At 35.0% G+C, this 25076-nt stretch overlaps 1 protein-coding gene across 2 annotated transcripts; it reads right to left on the bottom strand.

Annotated features, from left to right (window-relative positions):
• Positions 1-14529: 14529 nt before the first annotated feature.
• Positions 14530-17898, bottom strand: LOC142342231 (serine/arginine-rich splicing factor 1A-like). Of its 2 annotated transcripts, XR_012759161.1 has the most exons (5): positions 17698-17898; positions 17515-17630; positions 17285-17454; positions 15258-15656; positions 14530-15061 (listed from the first exon to the last, which is right to left on the bottom strand). XR_012759161.1 is itself a non-coding variant. In XM_075393492.1 (4 exons), exons 1-4 carry the CDS (start codon positions 17860-17862, stop codon positions 15367-15369), a joined length of 741 nt encoding a protein of 246 aa, XP_075249607.1. In that variant the 5' UTR covers positions 17863-17898; the 3' UTR covers positions 15096-15366. The 2 variants fall into 2 exon arrangements, 1 of the variants encoding a protein (XP_075249607.1); XM_075393492.1 differs by lacking the exon at positions 14530-15061 and having other exon boundaries at positions 15096-15656.
• Positions 17899-25076: the final 7178 nt, after the last annotated feature.

The following is a 25076-nucleotide window of genomic DNA, read 5'->3' as shown; positions in this document are numbered from 1 at the left end:
AGAAGGCAACTTAGGAGCAATTATTTCGCCCTTGTAAAGTCCAAGACGGGCAAGACAATTATTCAAACATTTAGCAATGCTTTTTTCATCTGATATTACGTTATGGCCCTCTTTCAGCTTTGCAATTTTTTCTGTCTGTTTGTTTGAGTTAATTTTGTTCTTGATAAATTTCCATTGTTCTTTTGAAGTTGGGAGATTCTCGAAAAATTGTTTGGTATAATCGTCAGATGCTTTACGCAACTTTCTATAAACATTGTTTCTAAGTACTTTGTAACTGTTAAAGAGCTCTTGATTAGGATCTTTTTTCCATTCATTGAATACACGGTGCTTTTCATTAATGAGACTACGGAGTTCTTTTGATAGCCATTTTTTGTTCTCCTTTTTTGTTTCCACTTCTATATTCTTCAAAGGTGCGTGACTATTTAATACATTTTGGAATATTTCAATAAATTTATGAAAAATGTCAATTGCTCCAATGATTTTGTACATTAGTGACCAGTCTTGCAAAGCGATATCACGGTTAAACTTACTTCTTATGTCATCTGCAAATTGTAAAACATTTGAACTTTTCCCTATTTCCTCACCGAAGTCATTTACATAAAGTATGAATACTAGTGGTCCTAGTACAGTACTTTGTGGAACACCATGATTTATAATTGTCCAGTCGGATTCAACTAATCCGTTTCTAACACACTGCTTCCTGTTAATTAGAAACGAATTCTCCAAAACCATATTTTTCAATTTTTTGAGTAAAAATGTCCAAGGATATTGAGTTAAAAGCTTACGCTAAATCCAAAAAGATTGTTAAGACTAGATCTTTTTCTTCAACATAATGATTTATTTTCTCTGTCAGTGCAATTATTGTATTAAGACACGACTTTTGTTTTTGGAAACCAAATTGATTTTTGTTAATTATTTTATTCATATCTAAATGTTCCGACATTTGCTCCACGAGAAGTCTTTCAAAAAATTTTGCTAACGTTGGTGTGACCGATATTGGTCGATAGTTTTCAGGGTTATGCCTGTCTCCTTTTATATAGATGGGAGTGACATAGGCTTCTTTTAAAATTTCAGGGAATGTGTTTGCGTTTATACACTCATTAATAGCAAACTGTAAATGGGTTCCAATGGACAACTTACAATCTTTCAATGCCCAAGATGGTATATACCCTGGTCCAGCTGATTTTTGTGTTGGTACTTTGTCAATAACTTTGTATAGTTCTCTTCTTGTTACCGGCCTGAAATTGAATTCATTTCCCTTAAAGTTAAAAGAAGGCAACTTAGGAGCAATTATTTCGCCCTTGTAAAGTCCAAGACGGGCAAGACAATTATTCAAACATTTAGCAATGCTTTTTTCATCTGATATTACGTTATGGCCCTTTTTCTGTCTGTTTGTTTGAGTTAATTTTGTTCTTGATAAATTTCCATTGTTCTTTTGAAGTTGGGAGATTCTCGAAAAATTGTTTGGTATAATCGTCAGATGCTTTACGCAACTTTCTATTAACATTGTTTCTAAGTACTTTGTAACTGTTAAAGAGCTCTTGATTAGGATCTTTTTTCCATTCATTGAATACACGGTGCTTTTCATTAATGAGACTACGGAGTTCTTTTGATAGCCATTTTTTGTTCTCCTTTTTTGTTTCCACTTCTATATTCTTCAAAGGTGCGTGACTATTTAATACATTTTGGAATATTTCAATAAATTTATGAAAAATGTCATTTGCTCCAATGATTTTGTACATTAGTGACCAGTCTTGCAAAGCGATATCACGGTTAAACTTACTTCTTATGTATCTCTTTTTATCTCGCATTAAATATTCTGTATTTTGCTGCTTCCATTCTAATTTCAATGATGATTGATATACAATAGTGAAATGATCATTTTCAAGTATTGACTCTATTATATCTGTTTCAAAGATTTGATTTTTAGAAATAAAGCAGTGGTCGATTAAAGAAATTTTTTCTCCATTTGTCCATGTTGCTTTTTTTTGTGTTTACATACTGAATCCCGTTATCTGCAATGAAGTTGTTTAGTAATTTTTTCCCAGTTTCTTTAAGTATATTTGTGTTGCAATCTCCAAACAGGATTAGATTGTCAGTGCTAGAGTAAACATTTGAAATTTCTGATGTCATTTCATCAAGGAAGAATTTTGAAAGGTTTACGTTTGAACAATACGCCACATTTATGAGCAGTTTTTCTTTCAGAGGCTCAGTTACTTCTATTCATAATGATTCAAAAAAACTCCGGTTGATGGTGTTCAAGTCATTTGTTATTTTGATTGAAAACTTCTTGGGTATCCATATGCCTACACCTCCCCCTCTTTCCAGTTCAGTCGATGATGATCTCGGCTGGTGAATAAATTGATGACTACTGCTCAAAAAAGAATCTGGAATAGTATTGTTCTCTTTAATCCATGTTTCGGTAACAGCTAGGAAAGACAACTGATCGAGAGTTGTCAAAAAATTTGATAACTTTTCGTATTTATTATTTAGGCTTCTACAATTCATGTACCAGAACTTGAGATTACCGTCTGTTCTGTTCTTTTCTTTGTTGTACTGGTCTAATGTTTTCAATTTTTCTATTCGAGCTGGGCCAGGGTTTGTTTCAATATCACCACTTTTTTGCAGAATAATTGATATGACGGATAATAAAAACGTAATATTGATGAAACCGAACCCTAGTGAAAACAAATTATTATAATAAACCTGACAAAAATTAAATTTTGGTTTTTTAGTATGATTTGAGTGACTTTTGAAAAAAGCTACTTCCCCCCCTTACAAACAAAGCCTATTATTAAAATCACAAACAAAACAGATTTTATCTTCAAAAGAAACATTCAATGTTTCTATTAAAGAACTAAGAATTAAGTCACCCAAAGGTATCAGAACTCATTTGGACTATTGAAGTTATTCCATCCCCTTTTGAATGCCGAAAAATTTCCATTTTGCTGTTTAGGACGCATTTGTCTCAATTATACATCGTTTGATGAACAGTTGTAGCCAATGTTTTTCATATGTTTCCGCAAAGTTGTAACTATTTTTTGAATTCCATATATGTTTGGGTGTACACCATCTTGTCTGATATCGTTTGCCTCAAGACCATAAGTGAGGACGTATACATTTGACCACTGGAATTCGCCTCTAATTTGGTCAGCAATGCTGTTGATTTCTTGGTTATAAGCATCAATTTCTTTGTTGTTGGAGTCCCGTCCGTATAGTCCATTTTTAACTTGTGGAATTTGGCATATAGCAACTTTATGGGGCTTGAATTTAGTTAAACACTTACTGACTAAGTCACCCATTTGCTCGGCTGCCCTTTTTCCATCAGTACCTTGGTCAATTGAATTGTGTCCCAAATGAAAAACAAGGCTTTCAGGTTTTGTTCCAGCCGAATAAGAATCAATAATGTTATTAGCACCAATTATTGTTGCCGAAGGGTATGAGTGTATTGCAGTTTCATTACTTATATCACCCCGTTTAACAAATTTATACGTGCTGTCTGATATGACAAGATGTTTAGTAAATCGTGGTACAAACTTCGGAAAAAACTGTCTGTTGTTGGCATAAACTTGTTTAGTTTCTTTGTCTTTGTTGCCATCAATAATTTTTGTCAACATTTTCTCATTTTGTCCTCTCAAAAAAACAATTTCTGACATTGCTTGGTCATATAGGGATTTGCTGTTGTATAGAGCTGTTTGGAGTTCTCTATTTGCTTGCTTGTTTTTTTCTAAGTCTTTTTTTAGTTCTGTTATTTCATCCTGTTGCAAGTTACTAGTATCGAGTGATGATCTTTTGTTCTCTCTTAGTTTTAGAATTTCTTGAATGAGTTTATCTTTGTTCCATTTCGTTAGAACAGCCGCTTCCAATTTGTCGCTGGATACACTGGCTTGGTTATAATACACTAGTGACTCATTCTGGAAAAAAAACGGTGAGAAAAAAACAACTCAAAACTTTGACCTAAAAAAGACCTGAGAGTGAAACAATTGTTAATTTGGAAAATATTGGATTGGTCTCACCAGATGAAGAATACTAAAAGAAGTCCCAGATAAGAGTGCCGAATAGTCGATTCCAATTAAGATAATGAATGTCTTCTGATTAGTGCAAAAAACTAATAAGTTGTCTTCAGGAAGAAAAAATTCAAAGGTGTATGTAAATTTCTATGGAGCTGACAGCTGACTTCTGACTTCATTAACCGTTTGTCTCATACTCAAGAGAACAAAATCAATATTGCAGCATCTGAAGTACCGGTCTGCCTGAAAGTCGCAAAGAAGTAACATTGCTTTGAGTGACATGCAAACCACGGAAATTTTGCAAGAATAGGGAAAGTAAAGAAACTAAGCAGATACCGTGTAACGTCTAATTGTTAAGACTTTATTTATTAACTCAAAACATGAGAATGGCAAATTTGGTCATTCTTTGCGGGTCATGGCCACGCTTCGGCGACCCGATGGACTTGATATGCATCTATCACAAGCGAAAAAATTATCAGGACCAACTAATTCATACACAACCTTCGCGTAGTCTTTGAGATTAACCCCTTCCAAGCAATTAAATATAACTTTCGGTTTGCTTGTCTTTAGATCTAATCTCCGAGCTCCGCAACTCATCATGAAAACATGCTTCCTATTTGCGCTTTCAACGCAGTCATTCCATTTTATGAAGTTCGGAGTTTAGGATGACACGTAAAACGAATAAGGTCGGACGAATTGCTCTCCAATGCGCGATCTTAATTTAATTCAGCGATAGTTTATTGTTCCGATTCAATAAAGAGATTCAAATGGCCCTAATAGGGCTCATTTTAGACCACCACTAATATTTAAGGTGAAAAACAGACAATTTTGTCGCGTTTTTCATTTTACTTTCAGTAGTAAACTACCGGGTATCAGGTTAGCGGCTTAAAAACTGAATAACAGCAATTTCACGCATAGACTAAAATCAAACGTCACATGTCATTTCATTCGAAACGTGAAATCACTCAAGCGAGCGAAAGAATATGCAAGAATTAAATGGCCAAGCGAAAAACTTGCACACAAAAGACACAAGACTACAATAATTGCTTCAAATTTTGTTCGAAGGCAGTAAATAATCTCAAATTACTTACCACCGAACACGTGATTACAAAACTCTCTGGGCCCTGAAATCAATCTCCACTTACAACAACACGGCTCGTGCGAATCCGTGCGCAGCACAGAAGGTTCCAACTTACCTGTCAAGACAAACCATTCAAACTCATAAATATACACACACTTCACACAAACAAATACAAAACTCAGTACAAAAAGTAATTTAATTTTCGTTTTGGGATTTGATCTTTACAAAAAAAATGTCGCCTTTTATTTAGATCTCCTTTGTTTTTTTTTCTATAAAACTAAGTTTGGACATTTTGAGGCAATTGGATTCGTAATAGTAATTTTGACATTAAACTTTGGAATGAACCTTTTGCAGTTTTCCAAATTTTGTCAATTTTGATGTTTCTTGACTATCATGGTTCAACTCGCAAAGGGGTTACCAGCTAGATTTAATAAACAAAAATGTTTTTTGAACATATCTAAAAATGCACTTTGCAGTAAATAATAAGTTTTTCTAATTTTTTCTAACATTTCTTGACATTTTTCGCATTCTGAATCTATTTGTCTATGATGTAAAGGAACGTTTCTGTTGTCCTTAAAATCTAGGCTATTTAGTAGTGTATAGAATAATTAGTTTTCAGCAAAAATTATTTCTTGGCCCCCTAACTATTAATTTTAAAAGAAATAGAACATTTCAATATTTTTTGAGCTGAAAAAGTTTTTTCATTTTCAAAAAACTCTTTGGTTTTTTTTGACAAGTCTGTTGACCAATAATTTGATTAGTTTCTAAACTTACCGAAATGCTTGCAGGCTAGAAGAGGTCAGTTCAAAGAGCATTTTAAAAATTCAGAGAAGTGAAAAATTTTCAAACAGAAATGAAAAATATGGAGTTAAAAAAACTCAAAAATCATAGACACTTGTATTAAGTGTTTGAATCTGGCGATATGTTATTTTTCTAACTCTCTAAATATTCTCTATTGCATTTTAATAGAGGGGATCAACTGAAAAGGTCTTCTGACAAAATAGAGAATACAAAATAAAAAAAGTTTTTCAATTTCAACTTTGCAAAAATGAATTTTATTTACCTTTTGTTCACTTCATGAAAACTTTTTTGCGTCTCTGCGGTTTAAAAATTAATGAAATAGTTAGTTTTTATGAAATAAGATGAGTTTTTTCTCAAAAACAACAGAATTCTCAAACACAAGAGAAAAGAGGCGGAAAAATTTTTTGCATTAAGTGTTCGAAGCTGGCGGTCCGTGATTTTTCTAACTCTCTAATTACTCTCTATTGCATTTTACTAGAGGAGATTCACTGAAACGATCTCTGACAATATAGAGAATACAAAAGTTTTCAATTTCAACTTTTCAATAATTAATTTTATTTATCATTTTTTTTCACTTCAAGAAACCTTTTTCACGTCTCCGCGGTTTAGAAATTACTGAAATAGTTCATTCTTATGAAATAAGAAGAGATTTTCTCAAAAACAACGCCAACAGTTAAAAACATACGAGAAATTTAAAACATACAAGAGGCGGAAAAAAATTTTGTTAATTTTTTTTAACGAAAAGAAAACGATTGTTTTTAAGACAAAACGATTTTCAACTAGTCATATTTCTTTGTTTGCTTTAAGCTTTGATTTCCAGGCAATCGGTCACCCCTGTACCGATGTTTTCCTCTTTTTCAATTTTTTATATTAAAAAAATAGATAGTGAGCTACAAAATGATGTTTTTCCTTTTTTTCTGCAATGCGTAAACAAAAACCGAAAATTTGACTGAACAAATGGAAACATAACCGACTAACGTCCGGCGAATTGCTCTCAAACGACTGGCGAGCGGTTGGCTTCTTTAGTAGCTAGGTACGGTTTAGTGAGGCTAGCTTTAGCTTAATTAAAGGGGTGTAAGTGCGCGCAGCGGGGGGGTCTCCAAATATTCGGTGAATCGCATACTTGAAGACTATTGGGCTGAAACGCTCTATGAGCACTTAATGCCCGTCGGGCGCGCCCTGTTTATCCCGTTTTTGAGGACGAAAAGTCAAATGCGTCAGACAAAAAATTGGTCAAGCGAAAAATCGCATAAAAAAGACCGACAGGACTAATATAATTGATACAAACTTTGTTTGAGAGCAATTAAAAATCCAGCCTCGCATATATATTTCCCCATTTGGAAAAAATTTTTCGCACAATAAAGGCATCAATCAAAATTAACGAAAACCTCAATAAAACTAATCCAATAGAGCTCGGTGCTTTCTAGCCAGTTTTTTAATCACACTGGAAAAAGTTCGTCGATCTGTTGATGTACTTTTTCGAGCCATATAACCTAAATTAACCTAATTTCATTTTAACTCGCGATTGAAATCAAATTGATTTTGAAATATGAAACAAACCAAAATTAAAATAATCAAAATTCCTGGCCAATCTTGTCATTGAAAAATTATAGAACGCTTTTGAACTTCATTGTGGTTTTCATTGTGCAAGGGGCATCGGTAATGTGATAACGCACAATGTTCCCATCCTCTCTCACCGGCAACCTTTGCTAAAAGAGCGAAGCAGCTTTTTCGTAGTAGATTGATTACATCATAGTTTAAGAAATGATTGGCTCCTGAGTATTAAAAGATCCATACACTTTTAAGATGGAAACAGACAAAAACGAGAATTACTCAATATCTCATGACAACAATTTCATAGCAAAAAAGGTCAATGGTTATAGAACAATTAACACCAATAGAATTAACATTTTACGATTTCGTAGCAAAAGACAGAAACCAGATTGTTCGCTGCTTTTGTAATTAAACTTAATTCGTTCCGAAAAGATGACAACATCATCTGACAAATAAAACCAGCAAAAACAATGTTCAACTCTTTCCCTTAATTTTGTAACCATTAGTTTGATACTTATAGAATTTGAAAAAGAAACTAATAACTAAACTTTTTCTCACATTAAAACTAAATAAACTAACAAGGAGGCTCGATAATGTGCGACAACACATAAGGTTCCGACCCCGCTCATCCACAATTTTGGAATAATTGTCTACCAAATGAGGAACAGATACAAAAACTCACAAAATCAAGTCTTTTTAAAAAAAAATTGGTGCATGAACGAAAAGATAGCCTCCAAGCCAAATAATTCAGTGGAGTAAAAAATGATGCATTAGATTGATGGGATAGGCCAATATTGAGAACGCGAGTTAAGATGAACAGAAAAATCAAACAACGACAACATTAATTACATCAAAAATTTATGTCTGCTTAAAAACAAAATTTTATCACAAAGCGAAAATAGCCCCAGACAAAGCCAAACAAAATAAGCTCTACTTCTCCAGAAAAGAAATGGAACCAGTCCATAATAAGGCTTGGTAACAATTAGCCAAAAAAAAGAACAACAGTAATGTTAAATTTCGCTTTTTTTAAACAATTACTATCAAAGTAATGAAAACCATTCGCAATCAACTAAAATACCCCACAGGTATATGATTACCATCACTTCTATAGAAGGTCATCAAGACCTGTCCTCATTCAATTTTTTATGGGGTTACAAAAAGAACAACAAATAGAAAAACAAAAAATCAAATGAAACCAGCCAGAAAACGCTGTCGAAGCGGTAAAGCCATTTTTTGGCACTCAAATAATGTTTGATTGCTCCTTCATCGAGGACCAATCATGTAGTATGCGACCCCTAATTGATAACGTAGGTAACAAGTAGACAAAAAAGAAAAAATGGCAAAATTAAGAAAAACTTAATTTTTTTCCAAAAAAAAATTATTTCCAAAGTCATGAAAGCTATTAATTACAAAATGAAATAATTTAACATCGTCGTTTATTCGTCCAGAGTAAGCCTTTTTGAGACCTGCAATTATCCAGATTTTGTCTTAAGTCTACAAAAAGAACTCGAAATATGACAAAAGTCAAAAATTAATTTGTTTTTCTTGTGAAAAACCAGTGTCGAAGTCAGTAAAGTCATTACGAATTCTTTAGAAACATTAGATTTTGTGACACCAATCCTTTTTGACAACCTTCTATGAAACCAATAGTGTCATATTTACCTGTAACTAACAATACTAGGTAACAAATAGACAAAAAAGGAACAAAAAAAACGAAGTTAAAAATGTTTTTTTTTTAATTTTGGAAAACAAATATTTTCAAAGTCATGAAAGCCATCAGCTATCTACTAAAATCAAAATATTGTCTCATCTATTCATCCAAGAAAAGCCAATGAAGCCTGTCATTCTACAGGAAATTTTATACGACTCAAAAGACAAAGTAAAAACGACAGTTAAAGACAAAATTTAAAAAAGTTCTAAAAATTCTTCGAGAAAGTAATGCCGAATCCGTTAAAGACATAATCTATATCTTTAAGGATTTTAATATTTTCAATTTGATTTTTTTTGCCAATGATGCCAATGTGATATGTGAACTCTCAATAATGTGATAATGTGACAAAACTAGAAAACAAGAAAAATGGGCAAATGACTTAAAACCAATAAAAAGTGAAATCTAGTAGTATCAAAGCCGAAAACCATAACTTAAGATGTTAAACCGCAATAGAGATTATAATTCAAGTCATTAGAAAGAAGAAGTATACTTTCTTTGCTGACACTAAGCTACAACTGACCAAATTAAAAAACAATAAGAGGCGTTAAGTTCAATAAGCCATTATTTATATAAAACTCAAATATTTTTAAAAGTCAAAACGACCAAAAACTTTCCAGTAAAAAAACTAGATGCATTTATTTGGAGTGGTTTAGGAAACCACTTAGACCTATCATTACCGAGCTTTGATTTTAAATGCTCTGTTCTTTAATTAATTTTAAAAAAATGCATTTTTTATAAAAAAAAAAAGATCGACTGATTACAATCCGAATTATTTTTGGATTGTAACAGGCCAAGATCTGTCCAAAACTAGCCCTGCTCATATTTTCGTCCACTAGGAACACTCAATTGTTCAAATGTTATAGATATAGATAATTTGTTAGTTAAAAAATCAAAAATAAATTCTGCGTTTTTGATAATCAACGAGTGTGAAGTTAGCAAAAAAAAGCAAAGCTCTAATTACAGAGCACTATCAACGGAAGTTTAAATAGGAGTAGCCACCTTTTGAGTCTATAAAGGTTGTGTGAGTGGCGTTTGGGTGTGTACTTCGACAAATTTAATCAAAGTGGACTAAAAAATCTGAATTTTGAATTATTTAGCCAGAATTTTCGACAAAAAATTAAATAAAAATAGTCGTCAATGTTTTTGTTTTAACTCAACTAATAAAATCAAAAACACGATTCTTAATTTTTATCAAATTTTAGCTAAATTGACGAAACTTCAGTCACAATTTCCGGAAAATGTTAATAAAAATAACGAAATCCACTCTACTTTTTTCGGAAGTTTAAACCTCGATAACTCCCTGTAAAAAACAAAAATAAAAAAAATCATTTTAATTCCAAATTCTACGCTTGACGAGCTTTCTAATGATACCAGTCTCAACTCTCTACGATGAATATAACGATCGGCAAAAATTTTCTGAACAAAAAAAACTCATTTGAGTATATAGTTCCTCCCCCCTCAAGAGGGGTCGGAACAATTAACGCGCTGGCGTGTTTTCATGCAATCGCATTCATAATTACTTGCTCAGTTCCTGGCTCTGAACAATTTTACAAGAAAAAAGATGATTACAATTGAAATTAAATATTCTGATTTTTGAACATAACTTTTTGATTAAGTCAGAATTGACTTTTAATACAGAATATAAGTCGAGGTTCGCGAAAAAATTAGCATATTGAAGAGAAGACGGTTGCTGAACTGTCTACACAACTGAGCATTAAAAAAAATGAAGGCATACTTCTGATGGCAGATTTGACAGAATATTAGACAATGGAACAAAATCATCAAGGGAAGACCATTTTTCTCACCCTGAACATATGAAAAAGAGAAAACTTACAGTGTAAACATTTAACCAAAAATCTGTCCTAAAACCTATTTGCACAAGGATTAGATAATTTTGTGAATGGTAAATTTTAATTCAATTTTTTGAGAAAAATGTTTCAGCAAACCGATGGCTGCTGTTTTCAAATGTTCCATGACTAACTCCTATTATTTGTGTCTATACTTTTTCACGAGTCTGTTTTAAATCAAACTTGGAAAAATCAGAAAGGGGAAGCTGAAGTTATTTTCAACTTCTTTAAGATCGTAGGGTGCCACAATTTTCAAGAACGCCACATCTGGTGAATTAGTTAAATTGGCGAAACGATTGCTACTTTTTTCATCAAAACCATTAATTTTTTGCAGTTGACTAACATAGGCGGTGGACTGCCGGAATAGCTGCGAAATGGACTCGCGTGCCCTCAAAAAGCGATAGCAACAGCTATAGAAATAGATTGGAAAAAAAGTTATCGCGCCGCCTTAAAAACTTCCATTTGAAGAATGTGTATCATTGAGAATAATTCTGGGTGCAAAAGTTTTGACAACGGAGAGGTTCAAACCGCATTCCCCAGAGAAAGAATCAGAAACAGCATTATCCTCTCGGCTATTCGGCCCTTGCCAAATTTCATCTTACAATTGATTTTGTTTTGGTCATAGACTTAACTTCTGAATGCAAGCAATTTAGTTTACGCAAAAAGCAAGAAATCAATCGTAAAGAAATTTACTGAAAAAGTCAAGCGAAAGAATGTCCTAGAACAAATGTAAAATGAAAGAGCGTCAGACTACGAAAAAAACATAGCCTGAAGAATTCCGGAAGCAACTCGAACTATCGACCAGAACCTTCCCTTCCTGAAAAACATTGTCACTGAAGCCAGAACCATTAACGATTTTCTTCAAAAAAATTAATCTTTGTCGACAAAAGTTGACTAAAAAATTAGCACTGAGAAGATCAGAAAACTTTCACCATTAATATAATTGGAGCACGCAAAAAGAGACATCTAGGACGCCATTCGGGAATCCATAGCAAATTGACTAGAACTAAATGTTAAGACAAAAATCAATCCATGTAAAATCTTCAAATCGCAAAATTTTCATTTAAAACATCTCGTAACGTTGCACAAAACCCATTTTTCAGAGAGCCAAAAACCGAAAAACAGACTGGCCTAACAATACTCATCAAACAACCAAACTAAAGATTCAAAACTAAAGACTTCATTAGAGGATGTTCGAGCGGAGTGGGGGTGCTAAGCGATTGGGATAGTGTTGTGATGGGGAAAAACAGACTGGGCTAACAATACTCATCAAACAACCAAACTAAAGATTCAAAACTAAAGACTTCATTAGAGGATGTTCGAGCGGAGTGGGGTGCTAAGCGATGGGGCTACTGTAGTGGGAGAATTGCAAGAGAGTGGTGTCCAAATCGCCAGATTGGAGGAGGGTTGACGGGGGTGTATGGGGGGGGGGGGGGTGAGGGGGTCAAACTTGTAAGACTAAGAACCACCCCCTCACACCCTAAAACTCTTTCCTCAAAAAAGTTTCGATGAATCGCATAAATAGAGACTAGAAGGTGAGAGCTGCTCGGCCACTTAATGGCCACAGCGCTACCTGTTTATCCCGTTTTGGAGGACGAAAAGTCAAATGGGTCAGACGAGAAATGGGTCAAGCCAAAAAAACGCATTAAAAAAACAGCACATGACTAATAATTGCTACATATTCCGTTTGAGAACAATTAAAAACTAAAAAGCGTAAAAATTAAAACTAACACGCATCCCTAAATAAGTATCAGTACTTTCAACCGTAAAGATCACTTATAAATATCTCGATAGCATTCCATATAAACTCAAAAACATACCCGGCAGATTGCCGGAAAATAGCCGCCGTTGATTCCAACAAGCATGATTGGGATTGGAAGAATAGAAGATATTGAAAAAAAAAGATTTTTGTACAAAAACATTTTTTTAAGTCCGATTTATTTTGATGGCATTTCGTAGTTGAACATAACGTACTTTGTTTCTTAGAGAGAGAGAGGCTACAGGGGCTACTATCCATACCATTAAGCATTAGAGATGGTAACTAAGACTTATAGGAACGACGTTCAAATAGCGGGTATCTAAAATTGGGCTTTATGGGTTTATCCCGTTTCTACTTCTGACTTCAATTTTTTATACTGACTCTGTTCATTTTGAATAGCTTTGCTGAGCAACTGATTTTCAAAATCACTTTTAGCAGAATGAGAGAAGAGAGAAACTAGCCTAGAAAAGTCAAAAAGATATCACGCAAAATGTTGAAAAAGCGGCAAAATGAGGTAAAGCGAAACATTTTTTTTATTCGACGAAGTAAAAAAAATAGGAGCGCTATAATAGCCGGCTGAGAAGATGAGGGCGGCTATTAATTACTCTATAATATAGTTAACACCAAAGTCAGGAAATTATGAAAAGAAAAAAGCATGAATAAAACTATAAAACTGAAGATTATGACGAAAACTCAGCACAGATAATTGCTAGAAAAATAATTAAGACAAATACAGAAATGTCATACACATTGAAAAAAAATAGGAAGGCATGCTTATAATTTTACAAAATGAAAAAAGTAAAAAATCGATTTCAGTATTAAAGGTTGGTTGTTCGGTTACTTTTTAAGCTATCTTCCTCTCAAAAGAAAACAATAGGAGCAAAATTCGAGGACTCAAAGATATCAAAACAATTTGTCAAAAATGTCATTTGTTTTGTTTAAATTGCTGTTTTGAAAAAGTTTTTTATTGAACTTGAAACATTTAATGCAAAACAATTTGATTTTGACTAAAACAAAATGTACAGCTCTGACGATGCACAAAAAGGCTCATTCTATTAAATCAAATTAAAATTGAAAGCAAAAAATTAGCAAAAATTGGACAAAAAATCCACAAAGTCAGTAAAAATAAATACATCAGTAAAAATAAAAACATCAGTAAAAATAAAAACAGAAAAATGTATCACGTTAAAAACTGAAAAATGCAACGCCTGTTTGTTGAAAAAATTGATACCACATACACTGCAAATAAAAAGTCCGTTCAAATAAAATCCAGAAATCAAAAGTGCCAAACTATAAACTTGAGAAATTGAGAGTCATTTTGACCTCAAAATACATTACTGCGCTCCCAAAAACTGTATTACCAATTGCGGAGAGTTATATATTATTGCAGCTGATGGAAAAAATTGCTGGCAAACCTAACTACCAGCAAAAACGAGCCAAATCGGCGAAAAAGCGGCTAAAAGCGGTCAGCTATATACACAATTTTGTCGAAAAAAAATTTCAAAGATAAAGACATTCATTCAAGTGCAACGCGTAAGCAAAAAAAAGTTCTTTCGCACAGCAGAACTTAGTTCATACTGCAATTTTACTCGCAGTGTGAACTAAGATAGAATAGGCGCCTGAACATGTAGTACTTCCGGTTAAACAAACAATAATCCTCTTCGAGTCGTAAAAAACCAAGAGCACCGCAATATAGCTTCAGACAGCTTACAGCTTCGCAGCTAATAAACAAGACAAACACCTTGACTCAGTACGCCATATCCGGATAATGCTAACTGATAATTAATTTTAAAAAGTGCGCATTATGCGTTAATGTAAAGAACAGATAACTTTTAATGTTAGCCAATGAAAGAAAAGGGTCAGCTATATTCCAAAGTGGAGTTGATAGTTAGTTGCTCCAACAAAGCTTGGTTTTAAAACAGAGGTGTCTTTACTGCATGTACCGTCCCGATCCTTGAAAAGTCTCTTCCGGAAAAGTAGATCCTTGAAAAGCAGATCCTGGAAAGTTAACATTCCTTGGACTGAGGCCGCGAAAGCAGTTTTAGTGAGAAGCGTTTCCTTCACGTGCGCAACTCTGCCTACAATCCTTTATCCAAGTTTTTCCCGAATCCTTATAAGGCGAGAGTCTTATCCTAGGAGGCTCCAAATATTCAAAGCAGTTTTCCTGCGTTATCCTGGGAACTATCCAAAGGGAGATATTCTCAGGTTTTGTCCTTAAAGAGCGAGATCCCTGATCCTTTAATCCCGGAAGGTACGATCCTCCATCCTAACGACGAAGTCCTTCCGAGGAACGGAGACCTAAGAAAACAAATTCATTAATGGTTGAGGACACTTCATTAGAAGAACGATTTATTCAGTTACTTACTACAAATCAAAACAACATTTATGGCTTGGAAATTACATAAGCTGAACTGAACATCAGTTTAAAAAACATCACACAAATAAAAAAAACCGGGATGGGTATAATCAATACACGCGATGATAAATTTATTACCAAAAGTTTCCAAGTCCTTTCGTAATCCAGTTGCAGCGATCAGTTGTTCCGTTCCGTGGCTTGCATAATATTGGTATGTATTATTACCGATCACCAGTTGCTTGCAAGCCTATCGGGAGCCCGTTCGTGATCTAGTTCTTGCTCGCACACTTCCACTGCGGGATCGTCTGCTGCGCGACCTGCTCCTCGACTTCGATCGGCTCCGGTCTCGACGCCTGTCACGAGACCTCGATCTGGATCGTCGGCGAGAACGACTTCGCGAGCGAGATCGACCACGATCATCGCTTTTCACAGTGATATATGACGTCTCGTTTTCGTGAGAGGTGAATTTAGAATCATGCAGCTTATCAATTGCGTATCTCATGGCATCAGATGTCTTGAACTCGCATATTCCCGTACCTATTAAAAAAACTCATTACAGCCATTCTTTGAAAATTTCAATAACTTTAAACACTAAATAAACCAAACATAACAGACTAACGCCTGACGAGCTGCTCTCAAACGATAGGTGGGTGTCGATGGTAACTTGCTTCCGCGATTAGGAGCCATAACGTCACTTAGAGGCTTTAAATATTGTTATTATAACCTATCATAAACCAGAATAAAGATTTGACAGGAATCGAAAGCAAGTCTGGTGCAATTTTCATTTGTCTTTCTCAAACTGCCGCCAATTGAAGTCAGCTCAAGTTCTGACTGCAAGTTTTTACTTAAATGGCTGTAATCATGAAGTCAAATTATTTGATACTACATCGGGTATTAGCTATCTTGATGCCGTCTGTTTGAAGTCATTTGTTTTCACTTCTAAGTTTCAGTTCAGCTTTTGTCAGAATTTCAGCTGCAATGAAAAATATCGGCTGAACCGGCAATTAAACTTGAGAAGAGATGTTTTTTTTCATGCAAAAAAAAGACAACTCATTGGATCTTCTTATGACATCAGATATAACACTTGTATAGCTTCAAATTGCTAAACTAGTAGGAAAACGTTTAAGCTCAAAAAAACAGAAGTTAATATTACTGGAGGCAAGCAAAAACTCTTAACAGAAAAAGCATGTTAATGTCAAGCATTAAGTTCTTCATTAAAGCAATGTAAGCTGTCATTTTGATTTAATTGTGTAAATCCCCATGTTTCATTGATTTCTAACCACTTTTGAAAGGTAAAGTCATAAAACTTAAACAGGAAAAAAACCGGATTTGCGTAATTTAATGAACGCTTGTCGTGAAATGAAACTAAAGAAAGGTTGGTGGTTCGCCCCTTGTTTTGGTTCCTTTCTTTAGTTTCATTTCACCACAAACTTTCATTAAGTTACACATTCGGTTTTTTTCTCTGTCATGACTTTACCTTTTACATGTGGTTAGAAATCAATAAAAGATGGCGCTTTGCACAATCCAATCAAACGATATGGCAGCTTACATTGTTTAAATTAAGAAGTTAATGCTGGGCATTAACAAAGCATTCAAAAAGGGATAAATTGAAATAAGATCAATAAAATTTCCGGCACACCTCAAACAAATGTTCAAAACCATATATTATAACAATTTGAATTATGTGTTTGAAAAGTATTAATACATATGATATCTCCCGAGCCTTTCATGTTTTGATTTCATATAATAAGAATATTTTTTTAAATTTTTGACTGGTATTGGTTTGACTGGTAAAATTTAATCCAAGGGTTATAAACTGAACTAAGCGGTTCAAAAGGAAACAATTTAAGTAAAAAAGTAGGTCACTCGCAAAATCAATGGAAAAAATTGGACGAAAAAGACAAGCAGGACTAAATTAATTTATACAAAAAATTGTAGCATGTAGATCACTTATACAGTTCAATACAGCGTTTTAAAACTTCGCAATATTTGAAAAAAATATGTTTAAGTGCCGAAGCGCAACAGTTACTTTTTTTTACCGACTGGCCTTGGTGCCCTCTTAAATATTAAATCTAATATCTACATGCACTGAACGGCCTTTCCAAAAATTTCAAAAAGTTTGATCAGTGTATTGATCTAATTCTTCCCGAATGAGAAGCGCTCACCGTTGCGAAACACATCCGTGAAGAGAACATCGCCGGCCTCGCGCATGTGGTCCTTTAAATCTTGCCAACTTCCAGATTTCGGAAGACCAGAGACAGATACTCGGTATTTCGACGAGCGTGGCTCAAAACTTCCTCTCCCTCTTCCACCGCCTCCTCGGTCCCGGGAAAAGCTAAAAATAGACAATGATTAGAGAAACAGTCAAAGAAATAACAAAAATTAGCACAATTACCTGCTTCCAAACCGACTCCTCGAATCTCCTCCGGATCCTCTTGGGTACTCAACACGTAATTTGTACCCATCGTAATCATATCCATGTCGCTTTTCAACAGCGTAATCCGCATCATCCTACAATAATTTAGTTTCAAGAAGCTTGTCGGCCTATTTTTGTTTATCCATATTTTAGAACAGTTACCTGATTTTCAAACTCAACAAAAGCAAACGGTGGTCCTTTCTCGTTCTTCAAGTCAACGTCTAAAATTTTTCCGTACTTTCTTGAGTCAAACAATTCTTTAATGTCGGAGACTCTGATATCCGGAGGCAAGTTGCCAACGTAAAGTCTTGCAGGTCTTCGGCTCATTTCTTGGTCTGAAAAAGAATGATACTGAGATTGGTTTAAAAAAGTGATATCGAAATAGGTTAAGCGTTTGTAGATCTATTGTTGTTGTTGTTGGGGATTTACAGTTATTCACTGAAGGGATTTTCGTCCCAGTCGTCGTCTTAGAAAATTGTCCTATTATTTCTGCAGATCTGACAGTCACAGCATAGATGCCAGCTACAGATGTTATTTTCGTCGAATCGCTCGTTTACAAACTTCCACATGAAATTTAAAACTCGATTTTTAAGGCCTTTTTTCGTATTAAATTCAATGTATTTTTCTATTCGATTTGCTAGTCTGCATGTACGGAAAATGAAATCATTTCTAGCCTTTTCAGTTCTGGTTTTCGGGAGCTTGAATAATTCATTTGTTCTCCCTTTTTCTGAATTTTGTTTCAGCATTGGTAAAAAGCTATCGTCTTCTGTCAATTTCGATAAAAGTAGAATGTCATTTAGTTGCATGAACATTGGTAGTGGTAGTATGTTAAGAAGTCTCAGTTGATTTGGATACGGCATGACTTTTTGTCCAAGGATCCATTTGACTACTTTCTTTTGAAATCTTTCAAGCTGTTGTAGCTCACCTCGGTTTGGATTTATACATGCAGAGCCATATAAGAGTACTGGCAAAATTAGTGACTTGTAGAGTCCGAGCTTGATCTCTTGTCTTAGTTGAAGAGCTATAATTCGTCGAAGTAGGTAGAGTACTTTGTTCGCTTCTTTCAGTCGTTCTTCGATGTGTGTCTTCCACGTCAGGTCATGGGAAACATAGATGCCGAGATCTTTGATGACTTTGGATGACTCTAGTTTAGTGCCCATAAGCTCGAAATTTTGTGTTTGACCTCTTATGCTCAGCTTTGCACAACAGTCCATGGCTAATTTCATTTTATTTTCGTTTACCCACTGTTCAATACCATTGAGATCGTTTTGAACTTGCCAAAACGTTTTCTTCACTGCAAGAATTTTTAGGTCATCCGCGAAGATAAATGGGTCAGAGAAAACTAACACATCAGGTAGGTCATTGATGAATATGCTAAACAGGAGTGGTCCGAGAAGAGAACCTTGGGGTACCCCACTTGTTACATCTAAAGTTTCCGATCTTGTGTTGTCTACCCGAACGAATTGTTTCCTATTGTCTAAGTAGTCAATGATGATTTCTAACAGGCAACCTCCCACTTCAATATTTGCTACTTTTTGTACAAGCTCGAAATGCGCACTTTGTCGAAAGCTTTGGAAAAATCTGTGTAGAATGCTACAATTTCGGTGCTTGATTCGTTATCGAGTGCGTCGTGAATTGATTTCAAGAAGGATAGCATACTTGTATTAACTGAGCGTTTTTTAACAAATCCATGTTGGTGTTCCGTTAGGAATTTTTCGAAGTGAGCGTATAAAGCTGAACAAATGCATTTCTCAAAAACTTTTCTGTCAATGTCTAAAAGAGAGGTTGGTCGGTAATTTTCTACTTTCCGTCTGTCATCTTTTTTGTAGATTGGTGTCACAGCTGCAATTTTCCAGGAGTTTGGGATTTTTCTCAGTCGTTTTATCTGCTTGAAAAGTACATTTATATTCTTACTTGTTTCGCGTGCTTTACATTGGAAAAATGCAGGCGGTATGCCATTTGGGCCTCGCGACTTTGTGGCATCTAGCGAAAGAAGTATTTCGTAGATTGCTTTCTTTGAGATTTCGAAGTTTGTAATTTCAGGATTTCTCAATTTTACATCTTGTATACTGAAAGGAATTTTGGGTGAGAACACTGAGTCAAAGAACTCGTTCATCATGTTGACTTGCTCTTGCCTTTTTGTGCTCTGTTGATTTTCTTTGATTAGTAATTTTGGAAGACTGGGTGATTTTTTCAGGCTTTTCAAGTGTTTGAAGATTGTACCGGTATTTCTTGCACGCATGATTTTCTCTTGATATTCAATCCTGTCCAGTTCCGATGATTCTATCAATTGGTTTTCAAGTTTAAGAACTTCTTGTTTTCGATAACTAGTGGGTTTTTTGGATAAGAGTCGTTTTTGGGTTTGTAGTCTCTTCATGTTGTAAGAAGTGAAACTTGATATCCAGGGAGGTACACTTTGTCGGTGTCTAGTTCTTTTGGGGACGTGGACCTCGAATATTTGATCCATGTACTGGTAAAATTCTTCGCACATGTTGTTTATGTTAGTGAAGCAAACTGGTTTGAAGGGTTCAGTACTTAAAATTTTATTTATGCTTTCGTAGTCAGCGTTTCCGAAACTTCTAAAATTTCCAAGAGTTTCTTTGGCGTCTTGGCGTGGACATTCTAGTGTTAACTGGATTGATTTATGATCCGAGCAGTCGTAAATTGAGGAAAATTTCTCGTCGAGATGTGCCACCAAATTACAATTTTTGTAAAATGCTACATCTAGAGTGTTCTGCCCACAGGTGGGGAAGTTTATGATTTGTCTGTATAGGGATTCCTCAAACAATTCAATGACTTCGTTTTCTTCTCCATTTGTACTTGCTAGAGTTTTCCAGTTTACATCAGGACAGTTTATATCCCCACATAAAATGGTCGTTTTTGATTTAGGAATGATTTTAAGGGGTTTTTGGAAATCATTAAACTCGTAACGGTACGGGCTAGTTCTTGGGGGGTTGTAAAAGGCACAAAAAAAATTTCGTTCTCAGCTAATTGTATTTTGCAGACAAGACTAGAATCCGGTTGCTCAGAAATGACTCTTTCGGAGATGAAGGAGTTCATTACTGCTATGAGGGCTCCTCCAAGGGTATTTTTGTCTTGATCCATTTGTCTGTCTTGTCGGTAGATGCAATAGTCATTTAGAAATAGTTCAGATGATGGAATATTGTCATTGAGCCAACTTTCACAGAGACATATAACGTTGTAGTCTGAGTCTATTACAGCATTTGCAAACTTAATTCTCCTCTCTACGTTCACAAGGCTCCTTACGTTTAGTTGCAGAATGTTAACAAAACCTAGTCAGTTTGACTTGGTTTCCACGGAGGCAATCTCCACTTTCGCACCATCGTTGAATAGTTCTAAATTTCGAATTTTGAGTTTATCTCGAGGAACTCCTTCTGTCAACAGTTCTCTTCTCTTTTTCAGAATCAGGTTTTCTTTGAGGGCATCTCCTTTGCTGAGAGCTGGTAGCAAATAAATATTTCTCTTTGCTAATTCCTCTCGATGTTTAATACTTTTGGCTAAGGCTAGCCTGGCTTCATGTTCGTTAGTGACCGTTACTAAAAGAGTTCTTGGTTTCTTCCGTTCTCTCTTGAATTCACCTAGTCGTTTGAGTTCCTTCACTTCAAGCCTAACGCCTATTTCACTCAGTATTTCATTTATTTCGTCAGTTGTGGGGACAAGATTTTCAGCTTTTGTTTTGTTATGATCTTCAGGGATCCCTTGTATTCTGAAACTTTGTTTGATGTTGTCGACGCCTTTCTTTTTCTTAATTAAATTTCCAAGTTTCCTATTTGTCTCCTGTGTGGATTCCACGGAGACCACGGCAGCATACGTTCTATCAACTTTTTCACAAGTTGTTTTGATGGCGGTTTCTATCTTTTTGTCTACAAGCTCATTCAATCTCTTTTCCATGTTTTTGAGTTGATTGCTAAAGTCCAAATTTTCTATCTTCTCGGTCATGTTCGCCATTGTTCTGCATCTTATGAATTTATCTCGCCCGTTTTTGTCCACGCATTCATTGCAGAGAAGCATAATGTTGTTTCCAAGATCTATTATCCCGTTGAGGGAGGCCGAGGACATTCCTGTGCAAATTGTCGTCATGTGTATATGACAGTTGCAGGCAACGCATGTATATGTTTTCTCTTGTGCCTGTATTGGCTTGTTACAGGTCTTACAATTTTTTCCCATTTGTTTCGTAAGCTCTGATCAATTCCAATTGAACTTAATCAGCAGGAGTTTCACAGAACTTACTACGTTGACTAAAACTTTTGATCAAGACCAATTGAACTTAATCAACAGGAATTTCACAAAATAATTTGATGAAGATTTAAATTTTTGATCGATTCCAACTGAACTGAATCAATAGGCTTTTCACAAAAACTTTGAATAGAAATTCAGTTATCAGATATAATTGCGCTGTTTTACCTTGTTCAAAGACGATGGAAAATTTATGAAAACATCGTCATAGGTGGCTGATTACGGACAGAGGCCACGAAAAATACCCTGTTCAGACAAACAGACAGATTAATTTTAAAAAACGAATATCTAATTTCAAAATTCGTCCTCAACTAAAATTCAAACACTCGTGTCTTTCAAGCAGTACAGACTTATACTCACAACAAAACAATACAGCTGCTCAGTGGTAAAGTCACATAAAAACTACTGTTTTCTCGGCACCGGATCAGACGGTCGCAAAAAATCGAGGGCGAAGGCGAAGCAGGGCAAGTACGCAGCTATAATAAAATAAACCCTGTTGTTACCGACGCGTTACTTTCCGAAGGAAGGAATCGAGTGGGAATCATGCTAAAACTGGTTTCATGCAAAATGCCAAGGTATCAGTGACACGGAGTATGCAGGACAAGCACGGAGTATGCAAAAACATGCAGGAAAATATAGGGCTCTGTTTCTTGTGCAGAAAAAGGTACAACACAGGACACACAGGAATTGAAATTATTCATGAGGTATTGTTGTTGTATTTGGGCATTTACAGCTGTGCTGATGACAGCGTGCACTGTCATGGGGAACCCTCTAGATTAACTTGAGTATGCAAATTCTCTTCGCAACTTACAATTCACTCTCCAGACACCCAACTGTAGTAGAGACATGGCATTCCTAGATCTGAACATAAACGTAAACGATGATCGAAAAATTAGCAGTCATTGGTATCAAAAATTGACTGATGCCAGCATAATCCTGAATTTCCGTAGATTTGTACCTTTACACCATAAGAAAATGTGATTCACGAGACTGTACATAGGATTTTCAATGCAACCAGCGAACGTCAATTCGGATCTTTTCCGTTTGTGACCCCCAGTACTTTATGCCCCCCCGTTACAGAGCACGTGTCATAACATAGTAAAGCATTATTTTAAAATATACAAACGGAAAAGATCCGTCAATAATTTGATGTAGCTCTTAAGAAAAATCAAGCGATCTGTACTGAATATCAGTATCCCACTGAGTGTTCATCCAATATTATCAATTGGATAAAATAAAAGTCATGAAGGAAAATGTTTCAGCAAACAATGAACCCCCCGAAAATGAACAACGTCTCGAAACAGTTAAAAGTCTCAACAAAAATGAGCTTAAAACGATGTTTTTTATACAATACAGAGGAAAAAACTTTCAGAATTTTGCAAGTTAAATGAAAAAGCGGACTGTGATTCTCCAATCATTTTGACAAACAAAAAACTAAGAATTTGCTTTCCCACCCTGATATCATCTTTTGATAAGTAAATAATGTGAAGGAAACCAATTTGTCAATTTAAAATTACTTCCAATATTTAAAACAAACGTTTTCGAACTTTACGCTCATCGTCAGGTTAAAACTGTTTTACAAATTGTTAAAAGATAAAATGAATATGTATTTACATTTGTCTGAGACGACAATTAAAACAATTCTAGGAACTATTCTACAAAATCAATCGAAAATTTTTCCCTATATACAAAATTTGGCCTATTTACATTTTAGCTTATATTTACATCAGTTATCAATTTATTTAAAAAAATTCCTTTTCCGGAATTTTCGATTTTGGCCATGTTCTTGTATTTTTAGGGTTTTTCCCAAATTGCCCTAACCATAAGTATCCCTCTTGTGGAGGTTTTGATAAGAGTCTGATCCCATGTGGTATATAAATTACATCCGATGTTGATCAAAACAATGTTGTCCAGTTGCATCTATGTTGGCCGAACCAGCCGGTATTTTACCACTAGAATTTTAGAGCCTCAAAAGAAAGATTCCCTTGTGGGACAACACCTCGTTGAATGTTATGGTACAGCGCATAATATTGAATGGGAGATTCTGAGTGCATGTCGCGGGATTGATAAATCAATGGAACTGGAAGCAATCTACATCAAAAAGCTGGAACCGCAAATCAACACGGGCAGCGAGTAGGGCGGGTGGGAGTTGACATTGAAATACTAGTTAAATACAAAAATTTGACGTTTGAAAGTCATAAATTATTCGGGTACGTGTTAATTCGGAAATTTCAACTCCAACAAGCAAAGGATAATAACAAATAGAAATCAAAGTAAAAATTCTTTTTCAGGAAAAAAATCAATGTACCCGGGATTTTTAAAAAGTCCGGAAAAAAATTGAATTAATTTTGGTGTAACAACTGTAACTAAAAAGTATTCTATGTAATGTTAACTGTAAATAGTTTACAAAAATCGTTGTTATTATAAATCAATACTTAGAATTCATTTGACAGAATCAAAAACAACTCTCAGTGACACGGAGTATAAGAACATGCAGCAAACTATAGGGCTCTGATCTTATTGTGCAGAAAAAGGTACAAAACAGGACACACAGGAATTGAAACTTTTCATGAGGCATTGTTGTTGTTGGGCATTTAGAGCTGCGCTGAGGGGTCTGTTTACAGCTGTGCTGATGACAGCGTGCATTGTCATGGGGAACCCTCTAGAACATTGAGTATGCAAATTCTCTTCGCAAAAACTTACAATTGACTCTTCAGACACCCAACTGTAGTGGAGACCTGGCATTCCTAGATCTGAACATAAATGGAAACGATGATAGAAAAATTAGCAGTCATTTGTATCAAAAATTGACTGATACCCGCATAATCCTGAATTTCCGTAGATATGTACCTTTACACCATAAGGAAATGGGATTCACGAGACTGTACATTGGATTTTCAATGCTACCAGTGAATGTTATTTCGTATCTTTTCCGTTTGTGACCCCCCCCCCGGTTCTTTTTCCCCCCGTTAGAGAGCACGTGTCATTACATAGTAAAGCATTATGTTAAAATATAAAAACGGAAAAGATCCGTCAATAATTTGATGTAGCTCTTAAGAAAAATCAGAGATCTGTACTGAATATCAGTTTCCCAATGAGTGGTCATCCAATATTTTTAATTGCATAAAATAAAAGTCACGAAGGAAAATGTTTCAGCAAACAATGAAACCCCAAAAATGAACAACGTCTCGAAACAGTTAAAAGTCTCAACAAAAATGAGCTTAAGACAATGTTTTTTATACAATACAGAGGAGAAAACTTTCAGAATTTTGCAAGTTAAATGA

The sequence above is a fragment of the Convolutriloba macropyga genome, chromosome 1, assembly GCF_964194025.1.
Source record: "Convolutriloba macropyga chromosome 1, txConMacr16.3, whole genome shotgun sequence".
Classification (NCBI taxonomy): domain Eukaryota; kingdom Metazoa; phylum Xenacoelomorpha; order Acoela; family Convolutidae; genus Convolutriloba; species Convolutriloba macropyga.
The sequence above is the reverse complement of the archived record's forward strand: the minus strand, read 5'-3'. Positions and strand labels throughout refer to the sequence as shown.